Source organism: Mus caroli, chromosome 3, assembly GCF_900094665.2.
Source record: "Mus caroli chromosome 3, CAROLI_EIJ_v1.1, whole genome shotgun sequence".
Taxonomy (NCBI): domain Eukaryota; kingdom Metazoa; phylum Chordata; class Mammalia; order Rodentia; family Muridae; genus Mus; species Mus caroli.
In genome coordinates, this window is record NC_034572.1 from 123306032 (window position 1) to 123318006 (window position 11975).

The 11975-nt window shown below is 42.8% G+C and overlaps 1 protein-coding gene across 5 annotated transcripts in view; it reads right to left on the reverse strand.

Moving 5' to 3' along the window:
- The window catches only part of Egf (epidermal growth factor), a 79420-nt gene that overhangs the window by 36005 nt on the left and 31440 nt on the right, over positions 1–11975 (reverse strand). For 4 of the 5 annotated variants that reach the window (XM_021157941.2, XM_029475162.1, XM_029475164.1 and 1 more), the window contains exons 6-11: positions 11016–11129; positions 9113–9235; positions 6077–6199; positions 4992–5117; positions 3863–3999; positions 2549–2697 (exon numbers count right to left, since the gene is read on the reverse strand). In XM_021157941.2, coding sequence (XP_021013600.1) covers positions 2549–2697; positions 3863–3999; positions 4992–5117; positions 6077–6199; positions 9113–9235; positions 11016–11129 — 772 coding nt within the window. The remainder of the gene's footprint in view (positions 1–2548; positions 2698–3862; positions 4000–4991; positions 5118–6076; positions 6200–9112; positions 9236–11015; positions 11130–11975) is intronic. The other variant, XM_029475163.1, reaches the window with a different exon arrangement.

Below are 11975 nucleotides of genomic sequence, written 5' to 3' on the forward strand. Positions count from 1 at the left end.
AAAAAAAAAAAAAAAAAAAGTTTCAGCTGCTCGGAGCAGGAGTTAGGCAATGGGAGAGAATCGAGCTCCCCGTGGTGCAGTTCAGGTCAAGCCAAAGGCAAAGCAGAGACGCCAGGGCTGGCGATAGGAAAGCAAAGACCCAGGGGCAGTTTATGTCTGTTGTAGCTCTCCATAGAAGACATATGTATAAAGATATAAGCACACAGGTATCTTTACCTTTATGGCTCAACTAGCTTTAGAAGTCAGGCTTCCTTAATGTTAATTAATAATTCCATAGAATCATCAATGTGTCATGCTCACATGAATGCCTTTTTTCTCAACCAACGCAGCCATCCCTCTTTGGTTTTCACTGACTTAGAGATGCCACATAATCTAATACCTAGGATTAAAGTCTTGGTTATTTAAATCAAATTTCTAGCTAATATCAAGGTTTTAAAGCTACAAACCTCTCATTTCCAGACAAATTAAAGGTTTTGCTTAAGCAGCTGTCTTTCAGAGGGGAGAGGGCTTGAGAGGGGTTTGTTATTGCTGAAGTCTATGGGCTGGGGGATGTGAGGTCTGGTTCTGCAGGCTCCAGCTGTGCCCATCTGAAGGCAGTGCCTGGGCAGTAGGCACTAATCACACACTGGTAAAATTAGAGGTGCCTCCTGACTGTGTGGAAGTGGGAAGAGAACTGCCCCGAGGAGCCGAGAGCTGTTGACATCTGTAACCCTGATAAACGTTTACACTTGGAAAACAACCACGTACTAGCTCTGTTATTACCCACAGCTGACAGGGAGAACATCCTTTTAAGTCAGTTCAACACGGAGAAGGCTGTTATTATGACAGTTATAATCGTTTTGGCAGGAGTTGATTTGAATCTGTTCTGTGACTCTGGGTCTCACCCATTCTGACACTGAGTGATGCTCACCCGTACTGTCTCCCGATGGCATCCCTCTATGAAGATTTTTGAGGTCCTAGGGCTTGACTTCAAGCCTTCACATGCTAAGGGCATTTCTACCCCAAGTAGCACCCCAAGCTCATATCTGCGATGAGTCAGGGAGTACTGCCTCTGGAAATGGCTAACCTTGAGTTCCCTGGTTAATCCTGGGAAAGCTATTTTAGCACTGATTATAAATTCTCTTGATCTTCAGAGATATGAAAGCATACCTATTTAGGACTTAATAGTATCGTGGATGGGACACTCTTAGGGCAGTATCTGGCATGCTGCAATTAGTTAATAGACAGATGTACCCAGTAAAAGAATGAAGGTGAAGGCTAACTCAGTTGCTTAACTGAGTAGAAAGTCATGCTCAGGTGGCCACAGAGAGCACATTTCATGGGTGACTGAACACCATTTCACACCTCTGGCTCACTGTGAAGAACCTGGTTGTTTTCTATAACCAGAGACGTTCTGTACACAGAATAGCTGTGCACATGCCCATGCGCCTGGTCCCTGGGACTCCACTTTCTGAGTTGACACTACCGCTCTCCCAGACATGAAATCCTAGTTAATTTTCTTCTCCTTTTCCGTGGCTGCATAAGTCCCAGGTGCTCAGCTTGGTCATCATTTACTCGATGCTTTTCAGCGACTTGGAAGACACAGAGCTCATGGCATCTCTCATGTCGTCTTGTGAGGGAGTCTGGTTCATGCTTTTCTGCCAGCAGCAGGGAAGTGGGCTTTCTTCAGCATCATGCAGGAGGGAGGGAGCCCCTTCCCTTGTCCTCCTTCCTTCCTCTTCCTGTCCAGCCCTGTTCATTCTCAGGCTCACAGAGGCCACAGGCCACCGGAATTGAAGGGGCTGAGAGGACAGAATTGCCCCAATTTTGCCTCTCTTGTCACCCACAAAGGGAAGAAGCCCACCCTACCCAGCCTCTAAAAATGTCTTCCCATCCCCGGGGCACCTTCCAATCTTTCTCTCACCCCTGTTCAGCAGGAGCCAGGGCAAGGATTTTTGTGCAAGACTTGCCACTCACAAGCTTGTAAATAACCCGGGTCAACCTCAGCCTCTCAGCTGTGAGATGAAGGGGTGGGGCCCACTGGTCCCTCTGCCCACCGGTACCTTTCTGTCCCTTTGGTGAGTGTTCACGCATGGCCTGACACTTCCCTTACCCTTGTTCACACCACACCTCTGTACTCGTTTGTTAAATGGGGAAATCTGTCTTTTCTTCTCAGCTAACCTGAGAGCTGACCACAAAGACAGATCCCATCGCCTTCCCTATTGTGTATTCTGGAAGATACCTAGGAGAGAGCCTTATGCAAGCAAATGGTTCCTGATGGTGACCAGACGGGTTTGAGGCTGCACTGTTGACAGTGGTCTGAGCTGCAAAGCACTTGTCATTTTCTTGGTCCTGGAAATCCTATCACTATGGACCCTGTCCTGTGAAAGGAGTGGCCTGCTTGTTGGTGGGGAAGAGTGAGGAGTACGGACACCTGTGGAGTCACCTCTTGTCCTCACCAAGTGGCCAGCCGTTCTTCTCTATGTTCATAGTAGAGGATAAAGCCAGTAGAATCACTTGTTCCCTCACCTCTGTTTCCTGCAACAGAAATCTATAGCAAGAAACATACCCACTGTCTGTCCAGTAGATTCTCCGGCCAATCCAGTCCAGGGCAAGACCTTCAAGCGTGTCTACTCCTTCTGTGATCAGTCTTTCTCGCTGGGACCCATCCATCTTAGCCCTCTCTATCCACTTCAGGGCTGTCTGTGCAAAATATATCTGCAAGAGAGAACTAGGCATTTCTGATTTGTATTCTAAATATTAGTGTAGAATATGCATGAAGGATTAACAGCTCTTCAGGTCATGCAATGTAATTATTATCAGAGATAGACATACATAGCTACAATAAGCCCCGACTCTGCTACTCCTGAAAATGTGTAACCTTGAGCAATTTAATCTCTGTGTGGTGGTTTCAATAAGCATGGTCCCCATAAGCTCATAGAATCGAACACTTAGATACCAGGAATGGCACTATTAGGAGGTGTGGCCTTGTTAGAGTGGGCGTGGCCTGGCTGAAGTAGGTGTGGTTTTGTTGGAGGAAGTGTGTCACTGGGGGGTGGGCTTGGAGGTTTCAGATGCCAGGCCCACCATCTCTCCCTGTTGATCTGGATGTATCTCAGCTACCTCTGCAGTACCCTGTCTACCTGCATGTATGCCATGCTTTCTGCCATAATGACAATGGAATAAACTGCTGAACTGTAAGCCAGCCCTAGTGACATGTTTTTCTTTATAAGAGTTGCTATTGTCATGGTGTCTCTTCACAGCAAGAGAAACCTTAAGACTGCCTCTCTGTCTCTGTCTCTGCCTCTGTCCCCACCCCCACCCAACCATGCCCCAAGTCCAATCCTCCCTCTTCTCATACCAGCAAACAATCCAAGCCCTCCTGATGGGCAAGCATGATGCTGGTTTCCCTTCTGCTCCCCTAGAGGGGCAAATGAAAGGAGAATGATGCGCGCAATCTCCCCAAGAAGGCGGCTAACAAGGAACAAGGCTAACAAGTGTACAGGTGTCAGAGCACAGGTGTTCTTAACATTCCTCGAGTGCATATAGTTAACTTGTTCTGGGTCTAACACTGTGAGTGTGGCAGAGCATTTTTAAGGAGGCCAGGTCATCAGTGAAGCTAAAATCCTCCACTTTCTTTCTTTTTTTTTAAATTAATTAATTAATTAATTTATTATATGTAAGTACACTGTAGATGTCTTCAGACACACCAGAAGAGGGAGTCAGATCTTGTTACGGATGGTTGTGAGCCACCATGTGGTTGCTGGGATTTGATCTCTGGACCTTCGGAAGAGCAGTTGGGTGCTCTTACCCACTGAGCCATCTCATCAGCCCCAATCCCCCACTTTCATAACCTGTTCATGCATTAAAAAAAAAAGTGTACCTTGCTTTCCACAGGGTCATAATCCAAGGCAAAAACCATTCCCATCTGCCGGCTGAGCAGAACTTTGTAGTCTGTTCCATCAAAATGCATGTGTCGGATGTCCTGGGAATTTGCAAACAGTAAAAGTGGCTGTGGTCCTGTTAACAAAAATTTCAAATAAGGTTGAAAGCAAAATGCTTTAAACCCACAGTATTTGTGACTCTTGCTTTTTCACTGCACACTCTTCTTTACCTCCTGCAATACTATTGTGTTCAACCTCCCACCAGGGTTACATAGGCAAAGACAGGTGGAAAGACCTTCCCCTCTTGCAAGATTTCATCCCCGGGCCCTTACTTATAGAAAGGGTGACATTAACCCAAAACACAGACAAATCACTCTGGTCTCTTGGCTGTAAACCTCCTTCACTCACATAGGATGGATTAATTCATCAATTCATTTTCCATGGCTGGGTTCTCTTCCTAAAGGGGATCATATTTGAATTATAAGGCCCCATAATCATTCTTTGGGCTCATTATGTCTTATTAGCCAAGACTTATGGAGTTAAAAGTATTGAAGTTAGACTTAGGCAAGCGTCACAGAATCAGAATTGCAGCATCTCAGATTATCAGCATGATCAACCCTCAACAGACAAAATCAATTTGGCATAGATATAAGATTTCTAAGGGTCGTGAAAGACAGAAAAGATGCAATGCAGATGGAAAGAAGCAATTGAAGCATAAAGCTTTACATTAAAGTTGAAGGAAAAAGAACTTGTCAAAGTGTTATGATTACTATACTTACCAGAGAGATCAAAATCAAATCAGCCAACAAATATTTATTTAACATCAATTAACTATGATGCTCTTTAAGACCATTCCCCATGATGGTCCCCCTAGCTATTAAAGTTATCAGACCCTATCATAAGTGTCTGGAAGCCTCTTAACTAAGAAATAGTTTTCATTATTTATGTTGCAGTTACTTATATCATTCGTAGTAACAAGATTTATTTCCTACTTCCAACATTTTCTTTTCAAATCATACTTTCCACCAGGAATCTGGAAGCAATTTCACTTTGCATATTCCTAATGTAATACTATTTTTGTGTAATCTCTTTTTCAAGGAGAGACTTTCCAACAGCCATGGCACTAACCTGAAGCTGCACAGCTCTTTCCGTCTGACTGTAGGTCATACCCAGGAAAGCAATCACATTCCCAAGATCCTGGCCTGAGAGGAAGACAGATCTGGCTGCATCCACCATTGTCAGGCGATGAACAACCTACAAAAACCAGCCACGGGGTAATGATGTCATATCACACAAAATGGAACTTTTTTTTTTTTCCAGGAAAGAACTCTGAGGAACCGAGCATCCTTTAGACACATTTTCTTAATTATTGATACTCCTGCCATCAAGTTTATCTTCAGAGTTCAGAGGAACTGTCAGTCACACTAGTCTCTTCCCCATAACCCAGCATTTTGATGTTAACCCTTCACACTCCTTGTTAACCCTGCACATTCCTTTGGTCCTCATCCTTGTGTTCCACCACGGAGTTCAGGAACACAGGCACAGCCACCTTTTAGTTTGTCCTAACTCTTCTGCTTGGGTAATACAATTTTTCTACCTCATACATTTTGGGCCTCTTGACGTTGGCCTTTTTGTTTGTTTTTTCTGTTTTTCAATGATCTTAACTCACTTTATTTTCAATTCTAGATTTGAATTTCACCAAATATGTGTCTTGATATTTTGCAGATTTTATTTTATTTTATTGGTTTTTCAAAATAGGGTTTCTCTGGGATTAAAGGCGTACGCCACTACCGCCCAGCTGCAGATTTTATTTAAACAATTAAAAACTATTTAAAACTCTTGTGCTAATCTTGAGTTCCATGCAGACCTCTGTGTGCTTACATCTCTAGGAAGAGAAAAGCATGAGGTTAGGTATCAGCTGCCAATGATAGGCTGAGCGCTCTGCGTGCTTCTGGCAGCATTGAGGTCACATGAGGGGTTTACACCACACTGCTAGGAACTGGAAATGCTCCGGGACTAACGATGTCAAAGAACATTCTAGAATCCACTCTACTGTCTCAAAAACGTCCCAAATTTACCTATTAATCTGTTACATAAATGTCTTTCAGCACGTGATCACTGGAAGACCTAGCCTGCTTTGGCGATAGAGTAATATTTTCAGTGTCTCTTAGAAGATTCATATTGTTAGGGCAACAGAGAGCCAATAAACTCACCAGTGCAAGTCTTCCCATCTCTCCCAAGCACTGAACCTGCAGGACAGATGCACCGGGGACCATCTGATGTCAGGACACAGCCATGACTGCACTTTGATACGTTGCCTGGGCAGGAAACGAGTTCTAATTAAGAAGAACAAAGTAAGATTAGTGTTAAATTGGGTTGTGAACATTTGTTACAATCAGTTGCTACTCTGAAAGGAGAAAGTTGAATAAGAAAAAAAAACAACCTAATATTTATGAGATACCACAGTATTGAGAAATATCAAAACAAGGAACAATGTATCAATCTAAATAAAAAGATAAAGAGCTAGGATTTTGGAAAACTATTTCTAATCTCCTATGAGTTTCTCCTATTTTGAATAAGATTTTGAAAGTTGTTAGACACCATACTTCCAAAATATTTTACTTAGAATTTTTAAAAGATTTATTTATTATTATATCTAAGTACATTGTAGCTATTTTCAGACACACCAGAAGAGGGCATCAGATCTTGTTACAGATGGTTGTGAGTCACCATGTGGTTGCTGGGATTTAAACTCAGGACCTTCTGAAGAGCAGTCAGTGCTCTTAACCACTGAGCCACCTCTCCAGCCCGTTACTTAGAATTTTACCAATTGATTCTGGAGATTACAAATATTGGAAACAATAAAGGTATTTTGTGGATGGTTAAATGTTGGAAGAGAAATGAAAGGCTCTTAATACCAAAGTTTATGATAAATGCATAAAGGTACACCGTGTCTGTGTGCTTTCGTGCAACTTCAGAACACTGGGAAATGGAACCAGGAAAAGACAGGAAAAGATAACATCAGGGACGGATAGAAAATTCAGATTAGGAAAGGCTCCAACTGGGAATGATGGCCCATGCCTGTAACCCCAGCCACAGAAAGATGAGGCAGGAGAACCTCAAGATCAGGGCCAACGTGCACCGCCCTAAAGAGACTGTGTCAAAACAAACCTAATGAAAACGAACCCTTCAAATGCACACGAGCTTGTGCTAGAGAAGGTTTTTTTTAATGGGTGTGCATATGAAAGTCTAGCAGCAGTACAGAAATCACTGCATAGTGGCTTAAGCAAACTTAAACACTACTCTATACCTTGCATAAAAATTAACTCCAGCAAGTTTGAACGCAAATTTAAAACATCTATTGTAAAAGTTCCAGAAGCTTTGAGAATGAAATAAAACTCTATATGTTCTCGTTGGCATATGACGGGGCTTATATTCAACCCATTTGTATCCAGTGTTTTAGGGCATTCACTAATGGGTTAGACGCAAGTCTCATATGTGCAATGATGATAAGTAATTTCCATACAGTTCGTTGTTTATTATCCATCAATTTCGATGGGTCTGGTTTCATAAACCCAGATGATATACAGACAGACCTATTCTCTATCATCTGATACAAAGCTACATAGTAAGCATGATTTCAAACATGTGTCTGTTCATTAGTCATGCTAAGAGTGAATTAAAAACCAAGACTAAAGGATATATGACTACACAATCCTAAATTTGCACTGGGGGGGATCCACAGAATACACAATATTCTTTTTTCCTCCTCTTTTTAAAGTACACTCTAACATTGATGCCTCCCCAAACTAGAAACAACTAATTCACTAGCAAATTATATCCTCTAAATACGAAGTTTCACATTTGGTTTGCCTTATCCTGTAAGAATGGTCTCTTGGGAAAGCAGGCAGCTAATGAGATAAAATTCCCTTCATAAAAGCTTTCTAATTAATAATTAGAAAGAAATGGAAGGACCGGAGTATTACTTCAAAACTATTGGTGAAATAATAGATCTAGGAAATATTAAAATGTGACTGGTGAGTGCTGTAACCGACAAATGGACACTAGCTAATCTCACAATACAGAGGAACAACAGGGCATATCTACATTTTGGTGGAAGTACAAATACATTTATAATGTACTCTGGCCAAGAAACGTCAACGCTGAATCTAATCCAGTCCATAGTTATGACTGCAAGTTCACAGAACACTGAAGAGACATTGAGAAAATGTAATTGACAAAACCCACAAAGCAAGCAGCTCTGGAGCAAATAAAAATAGTTAACTTAATTAACACTATTTAGGGATAAGAAGAGTCTATGAGAGACAAAGGTATCAAGTTAAAACACGTTATTCAAACAAATCCGTTATGTATAGGACTTTTTTTTTTAAACATTTATTTATTTATTATATGTAAGCACACTGTAGCTGTCTTCAGACACCCCAGAAAAGGGCATCAGATCTCATTACGGATGATTGTGAGCCATCATGTGGTTGCTGGGATTTGAACTCACGACCTTCAGAAGAGCAGTCGGTGCTCTTAACCGCTGAGCCATCTCTCCAGCCCACAGGGCTTTTTAAAAGATGATGTAAACCTAGTCACACCCTCTGCAGCACAGGCTATGTACACTTGAAGGCTTTGCTTTTTGTTAGTTTTTTATGGAGTTGCATAATAGAAAAAAATTGATATTTGACGCTTTTAAGAATTACTGTCAATGTTAGGGGTATAACAGTAATATTGTGATTGCACCTAAAACTGACAGATATTACACTAGGGGGTTATAGTTCCTTTTTAGGTGCAATAATATATCGCCACTGGCTATTATATGCCTCCCTTTTAAAGATTCACAGTGAAATATTAGCTCATATAGATTAAAATAGAAATATATGTGTTTATTTGTTTATATAATTTTATTTCCCTTGCCCCGGAGTTTGTTTTTTGTTTTTTTTCTTTTTTTCAATAGGCTTGTAATAGAACCTAGTTATACAGGTTTTTAAGACAAAGTTCTTCTCTGTAGCCCAAGCTGGCCTTGACCTTATGATTCTCCTATCTCCACCATCATAGTGCTGGAACGACAAATCATACCACAATGTCCAGCTTCAACTCGCTGTGTTATAAAGCAAAGTGAAATATAACCCCAGGTAAGTTTAATGCACACTGCTAACCAAAGACCACCCACTCAGATCATAGCCACTTTAGGGACATTAGTGAAAAATAAGAGAACGCAGTACTGACTTGCTGCGGCTTACCGTGACATTGTTTCCCATCAGGAAGCAGAACAAATCCTGCGGGGCATGTGCAGTGATAGGATCCAGGGGTGTTTTCACACCCAAGAGTACAGCCGTGATTCTGAGAGGCACATTCATTGACATCTGCACAAGGACAACAGCCACCCCTGAGTACCCTTGAAAATGAACTGTGATATCCCGAATTGACACACAGTAGGGCATCTCACGCTTGCTTCCACTGCAGATCACCATGGGAGGGTTCTCTCTCCATCCCTCAGAGAGGGCGACAGAAATCAGCTCAGTGCTCACAGTGGTCCTTTCTATCAGCCCAGGGTCACTTAGAGACCACTTTCTCACAGTTTTAGACAGGATTTACCCTTTGCTAAAAAGTTAAGACAGGGACTGGAGAGATGGCTCAGCAGTTTAAGAACACTAACTGTTCCTCCAAAGGCCTGAGTTCAATCCCCAGAAACCACAGGGTGGCTCACAACCATCTCTAATGGGATCTGATGCCCTCTTCTGGTGTGCCTGAAGAGAGCAAACTAGACTCACATACATAAAATAAATAAATCTTAAAAAAAAAAAAGGTAAGATGAAATCCTCTAGAAAGCTAGGAACTCCTTTCTGTGACTCTGAGAATTGATCTGAGGGTCTTATGTGTGTTAAGCAAGCACTCTATCATCTGTCACTGAGCTGCCTGTCTCTCTCCCCTGCCTCCACAGCTGGCTTGAACTCACTAGGAAGCCCAGGCTGACCTTGAACTGCAGTCCTACCATTGAATCTGGGGTTAGAATATTTTAGCCACTTTAGGATATTTCCTGTTCTGCTTTTGGTCTTTCCCCTCCTCAGGAGGGACACTTCTCAACAACTCTGCTCTGACTGACGTGCCAGGCTTCAGCCCTCTGCCTCCTCAGCATCAGCTGACTGGGCATAAGCAAGGGACTGTTGAATGTGTATACCACTGCGCCTTCCAAAAAGCAAGTTACTTCTCCAGGGCTCCAGAGCTGATTACAGTGGACCAGGAATTTCCAAACAGGAGGAGGTCTAGATAAGCTGGATTCAGTTTCCTGGGGTTCTCTCTAGATCTCATGTGTGGTTAGATAAGTATAGAATACTCTCAAATCTGGTGGTAGCTATGGAATTACTCATAAAATTTAAGAAAAGAAATTGCTCATCCTGATATTTTGCACAAAGTCAAAATAAAAGAGAGAAGGGGAGGAGAGGGAGGGGGAAGGGGGAGAGGGAGAGGGAAGAGGAAAGAGGGAAGGAGGGAGGGAGGGAGGGAGGGAGGGAGAGAGAGAGAGAGANAGAGAGAGAGAGAGAGAGAGAGAGAGAGAGAGAGAGAGAGAGGTGTTGATTGCACACTCAGAAACCCAGAAACCTCTGGCTCAGTTGAAGAGATGGCTCAGAGGTTAAAAAGCAATTGCTGCTCTTACAGAGGACCTGAGTTCGGTTCCTAGTACCCACACTGTGTGAGTATCCACACTGTGTGGCTCACATTCTTAATTACAGGTCCAGAGGATTCCATGCTCTCTTCTAGGCTCCACAGGCACCAGGCATGCACGTGATGCACAAACATGCAGGCAGGCTCTCGTACTAACAATATAAAAATAATAATAAATCTTTTTTTAAAAAACTAAAGAAAACCTTGGCCTGTTATCAGCCCCTCAGCAACTTCCTAATGGTTTGCATCTAGAAAAAGAAGTCTAAAAAAAAAAAAAAAAAAAAAAGACTCGAGAGTATAATAGAAATTAAAACAGAAGAAAAAGTTCTCTTCTGGGGAAAGAAGGAAGGGAGGGAGGGAGCGAGCAAAGGAGGAAGAAGATTGAAGTCTGTTCTTCTTGGAGGCCCTGGACAACCCCCAGCCCCCACGGACCTCCTGCCACTTGTCAAAAAGACAGCTTCCGGCGCATGCGCACATTACCTTCGCAGTACTTCCCGTCTCGGGTTAACGTGTAGCCCTCAGCGCAAGTGCACGAGTGGGACTTGGGGTCTGGCTCACAGAGACTGTAGCGGCGACGTTTGAGACGTTCGGGGTCTAAAACAGAAGAGTGTTTAGTTCAGAGCAAGTGGAGATGCGTTTTTTTTTTTTTTTTTTTGACAGAGGGCCATGAGAGAACTCACTGATAACAGCGGAGCTGGGGGTGGGGCTAACCTCACCGTGACGTCACAGCGGTGCCGCCTACAGCCCCGCTCCGCTCCAATCAGGATCTCCCTCCCTCCCACCCAGTAGTGGCCAAGCCTCTTATTTGCCTGATCGTAAGGCTCCTGCTGTCGCTCAGGGGCAGGGCAGGGCATCCTCATTAGCTGGAGATGGTATTTAGTTTGCAAAATGAGCATAACTTATCAGAGCCTTCATTTTGCTTTACATTTATATATTAAAACTATGCATACTATATCTTTAAGAGTTTAAAAACCTCAAACCTAACAACGTGTTTTTCTTGACTGAAATACACCTCAGGTCTGATACTTGACTGGTTTTATGGTCATTATTTAAAGAAGCAGGTTTCATACTATTGGCATACGCCTCACTTCTGAATATTGCGTTTTACTGCTGCTGGCATCCAATGTGTCATGACATATCCCAGGGGAAGTGTAAAGTATACTCACTGAACCGGATGCTTGGGGCAAATTAGCCAGAGTTGGGTTAAGTCACGTTTAACTGAGTGCTGCCGTCACGTGTGCTTATTACCCTTAAACTGAGGCTTAGGTTAAATTCACTGTGATGAATACGTGGCTCGTATGGTAATTTTACTTTTCAGACCCAAATGTCAAGAATGAACAACGGACACCATTGCATACACTAGCAAGATTTTGCTGAAAGGACCCAAATATAGCTGTCTCTTGTGAGACGATGCTGGGGCCTAGCAAACACAGGAGTGGA